A 16,957-nucleotide genomic window follows, 5' to 3' on the forward strand; every position below is an offset into this window, starting at 1 on the left:
GACTTATAGATATACTTGACACTTAAGCTCCATGAGGGCAGCTCACTGTCTATGTTACTATTTCTTATTACTGACTGTATTCACAGCCCATTACAGGCATATAATACACATTTATGAAATAAATACTATAACTCTTGAATTGCCTAAACTTTATTTCATTATAAAATGGGTGATAGAAATGTCTTTCCTTAACATTTTTAAAAAGCTGTAAATATATTTTCTGAAACATATTTATAATGTTAGTTTTTCTCTGTCTGGAACGTTCCTCTTTTTCCTTTTCATCATCTGAACTCTCTATCACCTTTAGATGTCAGCTCAAGCATTGTTTCTGTAGGAAAGCCCTTTGTGATAATCTTTTGACAAGGTCACATTCCAAGTTGTAAGTCTTCCTAACATGGTTTTTCTCTGTGGCACTTGTTATTCCTGCCATTTCACAATTGTTTGTAGAGTTATTTAGTTATTTCTTTTCCCCAAATAGGCAGAGACTTTACTCTTTTTTACTCACCATTGTGTCCCACCACCTGGTATCAGATTCTAAGTTTTATTTATTTATTTGTTTTGAATAGACAAATAAATGAACAGCCTGCTACAAAAATTGCATACTGAGTTTTTGCACGTGCATGATCGCCTTGAAGACTTTATTATTGATCTTTCTGTTCTGTTATCAGTCCCATACAGATTTAATAACAGCTTTAAAAAATGTTAATATCTCTTAGGGGATGATGGCTTTCCACATAGCCTCTAAAATAATTCATTTTAGTTTTAAAACTTTCCCAACTAGTCTCACGCATTTATTCTTCCAGTTGAATTTTATAATCATTTGTCAGGTTCAGAAAATTCTCATTGTATATTTGTGTTTGTGTTTATATTTTGAAAGAAAGGAATTGTTTTAAATTTATAAATTAACTTGAGGAAAGTGTATTTATAATAAAATATGCAAGATTCTTATTCAGGAAATTGGTATGTAGCTTTTATTAACTTGAATTTTTTTTTTATTTCCCTCAGTTAATTTTTAAATTTTATTCATCCAGAACCTGAACATTTTATGCTATGATTTTTCTTAGACATTTTTGTTCAGGAAAGATTTAACATGGCAGGCTTGAGTTTGATATCTTTTAAAGGGTTTGTTTCAGGCTTAGACCTTGACTGGCATCTGGAAAGTTCTGAAACATTTTTGGGTTTTGAAATGTTCCGTGTCCCTGCGGTGCTAAGTGGTAAGGTTATTTGGTTTGTCAGAGGTACTGAATTTCATTGTGCTAGGCTGCCTAAACTTCTTTTAAAGAAACAATCCATGTGGTTCATGATGAGCACCTGCTTTCCTTCAGGGAATTTTTAGTGATTGTGGTTGACTTTGCTGGCATTCAGTTCCTGTGGGACCAACCCCCCCAAATCCTTGAACTATGAGACTTGAGGAATTTTGCCAGGTAAAAACACTACACACATTACTGCATTTTACTGGTGGACAAGACTGGAATCTTACAGGTGAATTTCTTCAGATACCATCTGGTATGTCTTTTTCTCTGATTAGTTTCATTAGTTTTGAGTTTATTCTCTTGGCTTTTCCTAGTAGTCTGAATAGTATCACTTCCAAATGATAATTCTGTGTATTTTTTTTTATAATATTTATCTTTCATGTTTATTATTTTTGTCATATTGATCAGATCTAGACAAGTGTTGAGTAGTACAGTTGACTTCAGGAACCTTTAGTGATTGAGACAGCATTTTGCATATGTTTTCAATTCTCCTAGTGTAATATTCTTTATTGTGTTATGAATGCATCCCTTAACATCTAGTTTAGCATCTGGTTCACATAGAGTTTCTTAAGAAGCTCATGATACATTTTATTAAAGCCTTTTTTGGACATCCATTGAGATGGTCCATTGCCTTTTCAGGTCTTTATTAATCAGAGAAATTGTTTTATACATATATGTTATATATATATATTTTAAAAATTTAGAGAACATAGAAATTTATTGCCTTTGATAATTTAATTGCATAAATTATTAAGTAAATTGATTTACTTAAATGTATTAAATTATAAATAAATTCTTAATTTATTAATTAAATAGAGGTTCATAGAACGATGCATGATGCAATATGTCATCTTGTGATGTCAGAAAATAAAATAATTTGGTAGAATAATACATAGAATAAGTAAGATTGTTCAGCATTTTCTTATAGGACATTTACAGTATAATTTATGCCTGGCATTTGTTTATCAAAATGTATATTCTCTGAATTTCAGCAATATTGCCACATGTAGCTCAGTTTGTATATATTTTTACTTTTCCATGTATTTTTGGTACACAGAAATGCCTGCTACATTCAGACAAGTATTTTTCAAAGTATTAACTTATACTTCCAGCTCTCTTGCTCAACTTTTAATACAGTATGATAAAATAATCTATTTTGTGTTTTACATAACTGTCACAGTGCCTATACTGGTGTTTTTTTTTTTTTTTTCATTTGGAGAGGGTACCCAGATGCTAACTGAATACTTGATTTGGAAATACTGACAAGGCATGAGAGAGAATGATGTCATAAGATGATTCTCATCTTCCTCTCTAATAACTCAGGATCATTGTAGATTATTTAATTTGCCAATATTTACTTCCTATGTTCTAAAACTAGATTACTAAAAGGTAATAGTTTATAGTTAAAATTGAGGAAAATATTAAGTTTAAATATATAAAATTTTAAAGTAATAGCTGGCTGTATTACTAATTCTACTAGTAATAGCTGGCTATATTACTAATATATTACTACTTCTGCTTCATTGACTACACCAAAGCCTTTGGCTGTGTGGATCACAACAAACTGTGGAAAATTCTTCAAGAGATGGGAATACCAGACCACCCTACTTGCCTCCTGAGAAATCTGTATGCAGGTCAAGAAGCAACTGTTGGAACTGGACATGGAACAACAGACTGGTTTCTAATTGGGAAAGGAGTACGTCAAGGCTGTATATTGTCACCCTGCTTATTTAACGTCTATGCAGAGTATGTCATACGAAATGCCTGGCTGGATGAAGCACAAGCTGGAATCAAGATTGCTGGGAGAAATATCAATAACCTCAGATATGCAGATGACACCACCCTAATGGCAGAAGGTGAAGAGGAACTAAAGAGCCTCTTGATGAAAGTGAAAAAGGAGAGTGAAAAAGCTGCTTAAAACTCACCATTCAAAAAATTAAGATCATGGCATCTGGTCCCATCACTTCATGACAAATAGGTGGGGAAACAATGGAAACAGTGACAGACTTTATTTTTGGGGGCTCCAAAATCATTGCAGATGGTGACTGCAGCCATGAAATTAAAAGACGCTTCCTCCTTGGAAGGAAAGTTATGACCAACGTAGACAGCCTATCAAAAAGCAGAGACATTCCTTTGCCAACAAAGGTCTGTCTAGTCAAAGATGTGGTTTTTCCAGTAGTTATGTATGGAAGTGGAAGTTGGACCATAAAGAAAGCTGAGTGCTGAAAAATTGATGCTTTTGAACTGTGTTGTTGGAGAAGACTCTTGAGAGTCCCTTGGACTGCAAGGAGATCCAACCAGTCCATCCTAAAGGAAATCAGTCCTGAATATTCTTTGGAAGTACTGATGCTGAAGTTGAAGCCTAGTACTTTGGCCCCTGATGGGAAGAACTGACTTATTGGAAAAGACCCCGATACTGGGAAAGATTGAAGGCAGGAGGAGAAGGGGACGACAGAGGATGAGATGGATGGCATCACCGACTCAATGGACATGAGTTTGAGCAAGCTCTGGGAGTTGGTGATGGACAGGAAGCCTGGCATGATGTAGTCCATGAGGTCACGAAGTATTGGACATGACTGAGTGACTGAACCGAACTGATATTACTAATTCCACTGTCATACTTTTCTACTGAAATATATTTGTATCTATGAACTGAATTGTAGTTGTTATAAAAAGATTAAATGTTTTCTCACAAAGGAGAGGTTGTAGGTGAATAAACATAAATTATAGCATTTAAGTGAAATTCGGTTAAGCATTATGTTTTTCTTCAGCTTTATTTTATATGGGAGATAAAATTTTTTGGCATAGTAAAAATGTCTTTATATCTACTGTACTCTGTCCAAATTTCCATCTGACAATGCGGCAAAGGCAGCCTTCTGAAAAGTAAATTAAATGCTATAGGAAAAGCATATTTTTCTGATTTCCTTCAACCATAAATGCCTGGCAGTTCATTTTCCTAGTCGAATGTTTGGTAACTGTAAAGGTGAGACAAGTTAAAAAGGAGAAGTCAGTTCCCCTGCTTTCAAGCACCACATAGGCCAGCAGGAAGATGGACCTGCAGACAAGCAATTTTTATGCTAAGTGATGATTTCTTTTAGGGGTTGCACAAAATTAGTGAAAAGCCTCGGTGGTTCATATTAAGTCGGCTTATGGGTGTCAAGGAAAATATTATGGAGGCTGACAAATTTGAACTTTAGTATTGTTTCTATCCCCTCCTTTGATAATTGGGCCCAGTAATCCTATCTACCACCTCAGATATGCAGATGATACCACATTAATGTCAGAAGATGAAGCGGAACTAAAGAGCCTCCTGAGGAGGGTGAAAGGAGAGAGTGAAAAAGCTGGTTTGAAACTCACCATTTAAAAAACTAAAGCCATGACATCCATTCCCATCACTTCATGGGAAATAGATGGGGATACAGTGGAAACAGTGACAGACTTTATTTTCTTGGGCTCCAAAATCACTGCAGATGGTGACTTCAGCCATGAAATTAAAAGACACTTGTTCCTTGGAAGGGAAACCATGACAATCCTAGATAACGTATTAAAAAGCAGAGACATCAGTTTGTGAGAAAGCTATGGTTTTTTCCGTAGTCACGTACAGATGTGAGAGTTGGACCTAAAAAAGCCTGAGCACTGAAGAATTGATGCTTCTGAATTCTGGTGCTGGAGAAGGCTCTTGAGAATCTCCTGGACTGCAAGTCCGTGTCTCTTGGACCTAGAAACCCATCAATTCTAGAGGAAATTAACCCTGAATATTCACTGGAAGGACCGATGCTGAAGCTGAAGTTGCAATACTTTGGCCACCTAATGCAAAGAGCCAAATCATTGGCAAAGACTCTGATGCTTGGAAAGATTGAAGGCAAAAGGAGAAGGGGGTGGCAGAGGATGAGATGCTTGGATAGCATCACTGACTCAATGGACATAAATTTGAGCAAACTCTGGGAGATAGTGAGGACAGAGGAGCCTGATATGCTGCAATCCGTGGAGGCACATAGAGCTGGACACAATTTAGCAACTGAACAAGAACAGCAGTCCTATCTAATGTTACTTTCTAGTGTCTCTGTATTAGATTTCTTCATAGAAACAAAACAAATGGGGTGTGTGTGTGTGTGTATGTATGTATGTATGTGTGTGTGTGTGTGTGTGTGTGTGTGTATTATATGTCATAAGGAATTCGCTTATGCATGTAGGGAGGTTGGCAAGCCCCAAGATTTCTAGGGTAAGTCAGCAAGCTGGAGACTCAGGAGAGCCAAAGATGTATTGTCCAGTATGACTTCAAAAGCCACTAGCAGAGCTGATGGCATGGGTCTTTCCTATGACCTGAAGACTTGAGACCCAGACAAAGCCATTGTTTAAGCTTGAGTCTGAAGGCAAAAGTGTCTGTGTCCCAGTTCAAAGGTAGTCAGGCAGAAATAATTGTCACTTGCGGGAGGGCCAGCCTTTCTATTTTATTTGGGCCTGTAACTGATTGGATGAGGCCCACTTTCACTAGGGAGGGCAATTGCTTTACTCAGTCTCAGACTTAAGTGTTAATTTTGTCCAAAAATATCTTCACCCAGGATGATGTTTGACCAAAAATTTGGGCAACCATGGACCAGTCAGCTTGAGACATAATATTAACTATTACAATGTCACAGATGGTGTATCTGCTGTTGTTCTATGAACACTTGATATTCATTGTTGAGCTTTCAACCTTGTTTTCTCCCCAAAATTATGCCATTTTCTCCCTTTCCTTTATCCATGAAACACTATTGATTTTCTCTTATTGTTTAGCCACTAATTGATTTTCGCTTTTTATTTTTTTGATCCTTAATTATAAGTTTTGTTATTTCATGGATATGAGTTTTTGCTTCTCTAACTCAGTGGATATCTTTCTGAGGGTATGACAACTATACTTTTACTTTTTTTAGTTCTTCCCTTTAAGTAGCAGAATACTTAATATATAGATAGGAATATTTGTTAATTTATTCAATGCTGTAAGCTTAATACATATAGATAGGAAACATTGAGCTAAGTCTTGGTAATATAGACATAAATAGCATTGAACAGGTTTCTGATTGTTGGAAGCAGATAATTAGCGGTTCGAATACAAGGTAATATTGTACTAGAAAACCAAAAAAGTACTTTGAGAATCCAGATGATACTGATAATCACTATCTTAATCATGTGGACCCAAAGAAAATATTCCAAGGAGTCTCGTTTTTTAAAATCGGGTCCTAAGTTAGTAACCAGGTAAATTAGCAGTTGTAAGTTAGGGGAAACATTTAGAGTGAATGGATTATAAAATCCAGGATTATAGACAAGAATATGACTGAGAAATTGGATAAGATCTGCATGTTTATAGTGTATGGCTTGTTCCAGATGTTCAAGCTGGTTTTAGAAAAGGCAGAGGAACCAGAAATCAAATTGCCAACATCTGCTGGATCATCAAAAAAGCAAGAGAGTTCCAGAAAAACATCTATTTCTGTTTATTGACTATGACAAAGCCTTTGACTGTGTGGATCACAATAAACTGTGGAAAATTCTGAAAGCGATGGGAATACCAGACCACCTGACCTGCCTCTTGAGAAACCTATATGCAGGTCAGGAAGCAACAGTTAGAACTGAACATGGCACAACAGACTGGTTCCAAATAGGAAATATTTGGACATATTAGGACAATATACAAGCTGTATATTGTCACCCTGCTTATTTAACTTATATGCAGAGTACATCATGAGAAACGCTGGGCTGGAAGAAGCACAAGGTGGAATCAAGATTGCCGGGAGAAATATCAATCACCTCAGATATGCAGATGACACCACCCTTATGGCAGAAAGTGAAGAGGAACTAAAAAGCCTCTTGATGAAAGTGAAAGACGAGAATGAAAAAGTTGGTTTAAAGCTTAACATTCAGAAAACGAAGATCATGGCATCTGGTCCCATCACTTCATGGGAAATAGATGGGGAAACAGTGGAAGCAGTGTCAGACTTTATTTTTTTGGGCTCCAAAATCACTGCAGATGGTGATTGCAGCCATGAAATTAAAAGACTCTTACTCCTTGGAAGGAAAGTTATGACCAGCCTAGATAGCATATTCAAAAGCAGAGACATTACTTTGCCAACAAAGGTCCGTCTAGTCAAGGCTATGGTTTTTCCAGTGGTCATGTATGGATGCAAGAGTTGGACTGTGAAGAAAGCTGAGCGCTGAAGAATTAATGCTTTTGAACTGTGGTGTTGGAGAAGACTCTTTAGAGTCCCTTGGACTGTAAGGAGATCAGCCCTGGGTGTTCTTTGGAAGGAATGATGCTAAAGCTGAAACTCCAGTACTTTGGCCACCTCATGTGAAGAGTTGACTCATTGGAAAAGACTCTGATGCTGGAAGGGATTGGGGGCAGGAGGAAAAGGGGATGACAGAGGATGAGATGGCTGGATGGCACCACCAACTCGATGGACATGAGTTTGAGTGAACTCTGGGAGTTGGTGATGGACAGGGAGGCCTGGCGTGCTGCGATTCATGGGGTTGCAGAGAGTTGGACACGACTGAGTGACTGAACTGAACTGAACTGTGAGTGTTTGGGAAAGAAGGGGCAGGTGAGTGGTAGCTAACACTAGAGCTTAAAAACTCTTCATGCCATTGTTAGAAGATTTATCTTTATCCCCATCGGCATTAGGAATCAGCAGATGTATTCAAAGGAGGGAGTGACATATCATATTTTCATTCTTAAAAGTGATTCTGGAAATAGTAGGAAAGATGGCCTTAAATAGAGAAAGTAGGAGATGGAATAATTAAGAAGGTCATTGTCACAATTTAGTTGGGAGATACTGAGGATTTGAATTAGGAAGTGAGAAGAGAGAATGGAACCTGCATTTTAGAGGAAGTATTTTTAAAGTTGAATCAGTAGAAGTTGGTCAGGGTGTCAGGGAAGAGGGAATTGGAGCAGAGGAGAGGTTAAGAGAAAATGAAAATGTAGAGAATGTCAGGGAAAGGGAAAAATTCATTATGCCTCTTTGAGTTTCTCTCCTGAAAGGAGTGAATGGTAATAGACTGAAATCAGAATTTGATTGGAATCAGATGTGTTATATCAGGATTTCATACTTAGCAGCTCCATTGCTGTTATCTATTAAAGATCAGCCCTCCAAACAAGGCTTTGTATTTTTTTTTTTTTTAAAGAGTCAGGTATGTTAGGAAAGGTGTGGGGTTGAGTTTTGTGTGTGCTGCATTTGAGATGCCTGAGGTTGAAATGCAGATCTGCAGGATGGAGAGGATTGCCCAGGCTAGGCGAGGTGTATGGTCCTCAACTTGGCTACCACATGGAGCCAGAGGACAAGATGACAGTCAGAGAAGATCATGAAAGGTTATAGGAGCCACAAGAGCATCAGTATGCCTTTCTCTATAAATATTTGATTAACTGATTAAACAAGGGAAGCCTACTTGTATTAATAATAGGCCCTAAAGAAAGATGAGTGCCGAAGAAGTGATGTTTTTGACCTGTGGTGTTGGAGAAGACTCTTGAGAGTCCTTTGGACAGCAAGGAGATCCAACCAGTCCATCCTAAAGGAGATCAGTCCTGGGTGTTCATTGGAAGGACTGATGCTAAAGCTGAAACTCCAATACTTTGGCCACCTCATGTAAAGAATTGACTCATTGGAAAAGACTCTGATGCTGGGAGGGATTGGGGGCAGGAGGAGAAGGGGACGACAGAGGATGAGATGGCTAGATGGCATCACCGATTCGATGGACATGAGTTTGAGTGAACTCCAGGAGTTGGTGATGGACAGGGAGGCCTGGCGTGCTGTGATTCATGGGATCGCAAAGAGTCAGACACGACTGAGCAACTGAACTGAACTGAACTGAAATGAAGCAAAAGAAATGGAATCTATGAGATTCCACCCAAGTTCTCGTAAGTAAACTGTAGTATATCAAAGCAAGTTACTTAAATGGAATCCTTTTTCTCTAGCTGTATGACCAGGCAAGTGAGCTGACCTATTACAAGTCCAGTTCTCATCTGCAGTCAGCGCAACCCCGTACTTGGGCTTGCTCTGTCCACCTTTGCTGCACTGCAAGGAATTCTCTACATAGTAGTCATAGAGATTTTGAAGGGTCAACTAAATGTGATGTCTGGAGATGGAAATGGCAACCCACTCCAGTATTCTTGCCTGAAGAATCCCATGGGCAGAGGAGCCTGGCGAGCTACAGTTCATAAGGTCACAAAGAGTCAGACACGACTGAAGCAACTTAGTGAAAATGTGGCGTCAATCCCTGTTGAAGACATCAACTCTTTCCTTGGCCCTGCCAGCCACTCTTGCTCACTCCTACATCCCCCCTTTTCACCCACTGGTCTCCAGCTCAGGGATTCTTCTTTCTATTCCTGCTTCAGGGCCTGTCTACATGTAGGTGCTTTTAAGTGTGAAGTGAATGAATCACTCTACTTTATAGGTTTATTGTGAGAAGTAAATGTGAAAAAAATATATGAAGAGTCAATTACTGTGCCTGGTACATTAGAGGTGTAAGGCAATGGCACCCCACTCCAGTACTCTTGCCTGGAAAATCCCATGGATGGAGGAGCCTGGTGGACTGCAGTCCATGTGGTCGCTAAGAGTCGGACACGACTGAGTGACTTCACTTTCACTTTTCACTTTCATGCATTGGAGAAGGAAATGGCAACCCACTCCAGTGTTCTTGCCTGGAGAATCCCAGGGACGGGGGAGCCTGGCAGGCTGCCGTCTATGGGGTCACACACAGTTGGACACGACTGAAGTGACTTAGCAGCAGCAGCAGCAATACATTCTACTTTTGATCATTTCTGTCCTTGTGTTATCACATCTATAAACCTGATGTTTCTTTATCCTCTTCTGCTTCAGCCTACCTTTCCAGCTTTCCCATTCAGCTAAGTTACTGTCTTTGGTTTCTGCATCCCCATGTGTATTGACATCTCTCTTATCTTTAGTTGGTGTTTGATATGACTTCATCTAATTCCCTGGACTTTTTACATACATATCCTTTCCTGAGTAACCCTATTTCTTAATGTGCTTAAATCATTACATATGGATTCCTGGTCCCAAGGACACTGAACATACAACCGTCCTGCAGTGAAATTCCTAGGAGAATGGGGACCCTCTAGAGATTCAGTCCCAAGGCTCATAAAAGCATTGTCCTGATTACATCATTATTATGTGGAATTAGAATCAGCAATTTATAAATTAGAGCCAAGACTCACTGAACACTAGCTCTGGGCTAGGCAACGTCCTAAGCACTTCACGTAAGTTGCCTTCCTTTCCGAGTTTGATTTTATTAGTATTCCTGCTTTGTACTATTAACTTGCCCAAGGTCACCCTGTTAGTGATTTGCATGTTAGGATGTAAGCCCAGGTGGTCTGATTTCAGATTCCTGCTCTCAACCATGCTTTTATATTCTGTAGTGCCTCAGTAGCAGGGTCATAGAGTTAACTTTTATTCTTTAGTGTTTGATTTAAAAATTTTAAAATAATATGCAGTTAAGTTAAAAACTAGCCCCAAATTTCCAACCGTTCTTTCTACCATTCTACCATACATCTTCAAGTCTCGCTTAACTTACAGCAACTACTGTCAACAATATTTTCTATTTTTTTTCTTTATGTAAGATTTTTCTTTTTAACCTTTCAGTGTAATCTTGCTCTCAGCTTTTATCTTCTGAAAAGTCAGCTTATTCCTAGTTAGTTGGTGAAAATGTTAAATGCAAATGGTAAACACACACACACACAACACACACATATGACTTGGGCTGACCCTAAGAGAAAGATGTTCTAGGTAGACTTCTAAAATTAATTAAATTCTTAGCTATTTTGTATCTATTTACTTGAGTTCCTGCCTGAAGGAGACCTACTTGTATTCTGAAACTCCAGGCTGATGAATTCTTCAAGTTTGCCAGACCCAAGTTGCTGTTTGAGAGTTCTTCTGTCACTGCGTCACCTTGGTGCTCAGAGAGAGGTGGACAGTGGGCCTCCCTGGCTGAGGAAACGGGTTTCCACGCTCATATCAATGCCTGGCTGTATGGACTCAAGAAACAATGTGAAAAGAATTTTGTTTCTAGATCATTATCTTTTCTTCAATGTTTCCCTTCCTGAAGAAACACTCTGTAATTTTTAATCAGCAACACAAAAATGCCTCCATGGAAATGGCCGTCCTTTGCAGCACGCAGTGGAACACTTTCCTAAAAAGTGAGGTCGCCAGAAGCACAGAGCAGAGAAATCCCAGATGGCACTAATATTTGATTTCATTTTTAGCACGGTTATATTCAGCAGATGGATTGCAAGGCTGACCTTGCTGACACTTCTGCATCACTGCCTGCTACTCCAATTGCCTTTGTGAATGTTTTTTCGTAAGGCTTCTCCTGGTACCTCAGAGATTGATGCCTGGTTGCCCGCCTGTGTTATGCTTCATTATGCCAAGGCTGTGTGTGCTTGAGAGTCGCTGTGTTCTATAAAAGGGGAAATCCTGGCTCATCTCAAACTTTTCCTACAGTCTCGCAGATCATGTAACATCTCAGCCTCATCTTAGCTTTCTAGGGGTCCCTCTGATCTGTATTCATTTTTAATTTATCCTTTCATAATTTTTCTGCTTTCTTTGGTAACATGGACAAATTAAGAATAATATAAAAAGTCCTCTGGAAATGACTAAACTTAACAGTTTCCCATATACTTATTAACACAAAAATCTAATTATATGAAGGTGAATACTGTTGAATTCCTCCTTGCACTACAATTTTGGTGGCTAAGAGCACAGACCTGGGTTGGAGTTCCCAGCTCTGCCTTTTCCTTTAATGTAAACTTTTGTTGGGGCTTCCCATGGGATGCTAGTGGTTAAGAACCTGCCTGCCGGTGCAGGAGACATACAAGACATGAATTCAGTCCTTGGGTTGGAAAGATTCCCTGGAGGAGGGCACGACAACCCACTCCAGTATTCTTGCCTGGAGAATCCTATGGACAGAGGAGCTTGGCAGGCTACAGTCCATGGGGTTGCAAAGAGCCAAACACAACTGAAACGACTTCAGATGCACGCACGCAAGCCTCTATTTCCCTGTTTGTAAACTAGTGAATTGATTAGTGCCACACAGTTAGGATTGGTGTGAAGGTTAAGTGAGGTGTAATGAGCACATTGTGTTTTATCACAGTATCGGCACAGAGTAAATGCACAGTGAATGTCATTTTGCAGTATGCTTAGTATTTTTTTTTTTTTTGTATATGTGTATAATATACAGAGAATATAAATGATAAAGTAATTTTGTTTACCTTTTATTTAGATTGCCAGAACTCTGGGTTGTTTTTAAGGAAGACATTTTTAATGATCAGACTGATGCTTTGTTTGAACTCTTTTGGGAAATTTGTATTCACTTTTATAGATCATTACATAATCCACGTACCTATTTCGACAGGAACTCTGTGGAAATGCAGCACCCCTTCCCCTCCCTCCTGCCCCCTGCAGCTAGTTTCTATTTTGGTGATGTGGCTAGAGAAAAAAGAAATCATCACACAGCGTGAATATCCCTCAGGCTTTGTGTTTTTCCTGGCAGGTTGACCTACGTGGCCAGTCTGTAAAGTTCCCTGGGAACATGCAATTCTGAGCCGGATTCGGTTGCTTCAGTCTATATGTTGCTGGTTCTCACACAGTCAGATTTTGGTACCTATTTTAATGCAAAGCATTTGGCTTAGAAAACATTGTGTATTTAATAGCCTGTTTGTCTGAATCACCTCTCTACCCAGTGTAAAATTGATGAACTTAGACTGATGCTGTGTTGTGAAGCTTTCTTGAGGATGTTACCTCTTTCCTTTTGTCTAGATCCAACATAAGACCAGACTATGCAGACTCCAACTTCCACGAGTTCAAGATGCACACCTTCACCCGGGTTACATCCTGCAGAGTCTGCCAGATGCTCCTGAGGTCAGTTGGCGTGGTCTTGGTTTTCAGTTTAAAGGAACTGGTGTAATTGCCAAATGTTTCGGCTTCCCTAGGGTCCCAGTCAGAATGTTTTCTAATGGGTATATGCCTTACCAGTTTGGATCCATCAGATCTTTCCTTGGCCTTGTGCCTGGACCGTTCCTTCAGAACCCAGGAAGGTTCTCTCCATTGGCTTGAAGGGGACCCTGCATAGTGCTGTGTTCTCTTGTTCTGCTTCCTGGCGCTAATGGTTTTCTAGAGGCAGAATTTTGCACCTTTTAACCTATCACTCTCTGATTTTCCCTTGCAGGGGAACATTTTTTCAAGGTTATTTGTGTGTTAAGTGTGGTGCCAGAGCACACAAAGAATGTTTGGGAAGAGTAGACAATTGCAGCAGAGTTAATTCCGCTGGTAAGTCATGTTTATTGCTGTGATTGGGCTTTTAATGAGAACATAAAACTTGCTCAACATAATTAAGGCCTAATTTACTCTAAATATGTGTTTATTATAACATATCGGCTTTTGACACTATTGTTTATGAGCACAATTAGAAAATGGTTTGAAATTCTTGTGACTTTTATACCTAGCTGAGCGACGGAGGGCTTCAAGAGGGACTTGGGAGGTTCCCTACCACCTGTTCCATTCACCCCTTCCCCTAAATCTCGCCAACACTATACAAACATAGCTGCAGCACACAAACAGAGTTGGAAAACAAAACAGGAAGAAATGGTTCTTTTTCTGTCTTTGGTTTTTGAATTTCTCCCCTTTTCTCTTAAATATTCATCTCCAAAAGGCTAAGGCTGCCAGGAGTAAACAGTGCACAGACTAATTCATGAATTAATGAATTGAATACATTGTCATTTTCCAGCCTTTAACAAAGAATGTACATCCTTTGGATTTTGTGTAAATGTTTTCCCCTTGGTTTTTAAAAATAATGCTCTATGATTGTAACCTGAGACAGTTTCTAACACTGTTGGCAATTATGCATTCAGTAGCCTTTTGCCTCTCTCTGCCCCTCTTGGGCTCTTTTCCTTCTCTTTCTTTGCTGGCCTCTTTATTATTTCTCTTTCTTCTTCTTTCTCTTTGTCCTTTTCCCCTGAGTTTCTCTGTGTTTTATCAATAAGACCTTTCAAAATCAGTAAAACTTTTTGAACAGAAGAAAGGGATCTTTAACAGCCTGAGTTCAAAAGGTAGCTGTGTCAACCTTTGATTTTCCCAAAGGGAAAGGTGGACATTGAATTATTTTGGATAATGTGAAGAAGAGTGAAACAGAGAATAATAGCTCATTTCAGAGCCCAGTTCAGAAAATAGGCAATCATACAAAACTTGTGAATCCTATTAGAAAATGGAGATCACGGCGCATTCCTCTCATTCGGCTCCTTCCATAGACGTATTTGCGAGGCTCCTCGAGCCACTCTCTACGCCAGGCTTGGGCAGTGCTTGGAGAAAGAGCCTGGCATTAGTTGAGCACCTGCACTGTGCCTGCCCTGCCTGCTTGGACTGATTGCATCCTCAGAAGAGCAGTGCCCAGGTGCTGATGGGAGTCACTGTGCTTATGCAGTTAATTGGCTCAAGGTCTGTAGGTAAAGGAGACAAGATTAGCACTTGCTAATGTTTCTGAAGGTCAGAAACAGTTTACAAAGGTATAAAATAGAAATAGTACATACATTTTTTTTTTTTTAATTTTATTTAATTTTTAAACTTTACATAATTGTATTAGTTTTGCCAAACATCAAAATGAATCCACCACAGGTACATGTGTTCCCCATCCTGAACCCTCCTCCCTCCTCCCTCCCCATACCATCCCTCTGGGTCGTCCCAGTGCACTAGCCCCAAGCATCCAGTATCGTGCATCGCTGGACTGGCAACTCGACATGATATTTTACATGTTTCAATGCCATTCTCCCAAATCTTCCCACCCTCTCTCTCCCACAGAGTCCATAAGACTGTTCTATACATCAGTGTCTCTTTTGCTGTCTCGTACACAGGGTTATTGTTACCATCTTTCTAAATTCCATATATATGCGTTAGTATACTGTATGTTTTTCCTTCTGGCTTACTTCACTCTGTATAATAGGCTCCAGTTTCATCCACCTCATTAGAACTGATTCAAATGTATTCTTTTTAATGGCTGAGTAATACTCCATTGTGTATATGTACCACAGCTTTCTTATCCATTCATCTGCTGATGGACATCTAGGTTGCTTCCATGTCCTGGCTATTATAAACAGTGCTGCGATGAACATTGGGGTACACGTGTCTCTTTCCCTTCTGGTTTCCTCAGTGTGTATGCCCAGCAGTGGGATTGCTGGATCATAAGGCAGTTCTATTTCCAGTTTTTTAAGGAATCTCCACACTGTTCTCCATAGTGGCTGTACTAGTTTGCATTCCCACCAACAGTGTAAGAGGGTTCCCTTTTCTCCACACCCTCTCCAGCATTTATTATTTGTAGACTTTTGGATCGCAGCCATTCTGACTGGTGTGAAATGGTACCTCATAGTGGTTTTGATTTGCATTTCTCTGATAATGAGTGATGTTGAGCATCTTTTCATGTGTTTGTTAGCCATCTGTATGTCTTCTTTGGAGAAATGTCTATTTAGTTCTTTGGCCCATTTTTTGATTGGGTCATTTATTTTTCTGGAGTTGAGCTGTAGGAGTTGCTTGTATATTTTTGAGTAGTTGCTTCATTTGCTATTATTTTCTCCCATTCTGAAGGCTGTCTTTTCACCTTGCTAATAGTTTCCTTTGATGTGCAGAAGCTTTTAAGTTTATTAGGTCCCATTTGTTTATTTTTGCTTTTATTTCCAATATTCTGGGAGGTGGGTCATAGAGGATCCTGCTGTGATGTATGTCGGAGAGTGTTTTGCCTATGTTCTCCTCTAGGAGTTTTATAGTTTCTGGTCTTACGTTTAGATCTTTAATCCATTTTGAGTTTATTTTTGTGTATGGTGTTAGAAAGTGGGTTTCATTCTTTTACAAGTGGTTGACCAGATTTCCCAGCACCACTTGTTAAAGAGATTGTCTTTAATCCATTGTATATTCTTGCCTCCTTTGTCAAAGATAAGGTGTCCATATGTGCGTGGATTTATCTCTGGGCTTTCTATTTTGTTCCATTGATCAATATTTCTGTCTTTGTGCCAGTACCATACTGTCTTGATAACTGTGGCTTTGTAGTAGAGCCTGAAGTCAGGTAGGTTGATTCCTCCAGTTCCATTCTTCTTTCTCAAGATCGCTTTGGCTATTCGAGGTTTTTTGTATTTCCATACAAATTGTGAAATTATTTGTTCTAGCTCTGTGAAGAATACTGTTGGTAGCTTGATAGGGATTGCATTGAATCTATAAATTGCTTTGGGTAGTATACTCATTTTCACTATATTGATTCTTCCAATCCATGAACATGGTATATTTCTCCATCTATTAGTGTCCTCTTTGATTTCTTTCACCAGTGTTTTATAGTTTTCTATATATAGGTCTTTAGTTTCTTTAGGTAGATATATTCCTAAGTATTTTATTCTTTCTGTTGCAATGGTGAATGGAATTGTTTCCTTAATTTCTCTTTCTGTTTTCTCATTATTAGTGTATAGGAATGCAAGGGATTTCTGTGTGTTGATTTTATATCCTGCAACTTTACTATAGTCATTGATTAGTTCTAGTAATTTTCTGGTGGAGTCTTTAGGGTTTTCTATGCACAGGATCATGTCATCTGCAAATAGTGAGAGTTTTACTTCTTCTTTTCCAATTTGGATTCCTTTTATTTCTTTTTCTGCTCTGATTGCTGTGGCCAAAACTTCCAAAACTATGTTGAAT

The 16,957-nt window shown here is 39.0% G+C and overlaps 1 protein-coding gene across 3 annotated transcripts in view; it reads left to right on the top strand.

Annotated features, from left to right (window-relative positions):
• The window catches only part of VAV3 (vav guanine nucleotide exchange factor 3), a 435,615-nt gene that overhangs the window by 258,090 nt on the left and 160,568 nt on the right, over window positions 1–16,957 (top strand). For all 3 annotated transcript variants that reach the window (XM_061411007.1, XM_061411006.1, XM_061411008.1), the window contains exons 16-17: window positions 13,052–13,153; window positions 13,461–13,561. In XM_061411007.1, coding sequence (XP_061266991.1) covers window positions 13,052–13,153; window positions 13,461–13,561 — 203 coding nt within the window. The remainder of the gene's footprint in view (window positions 1–13,051; window positions 13,154–13,460; window positions 13,562–16,957) is intronic.

Source organism: Bos javanicus, chromosome 3 (genome assembly GCF_032452875.1).
Source record: "Bos javanicus breed banteng chromosome 3, ARS-OSU_banteng_1.0, whole genome shotgun sequence".
In the NCBI taxonomy this organism is placed as follows: Eukaryota; Metazoa; Chordata; class Mammalia; order Artiodactyla; family Bovidae; genus Bos; species Bos javanicus.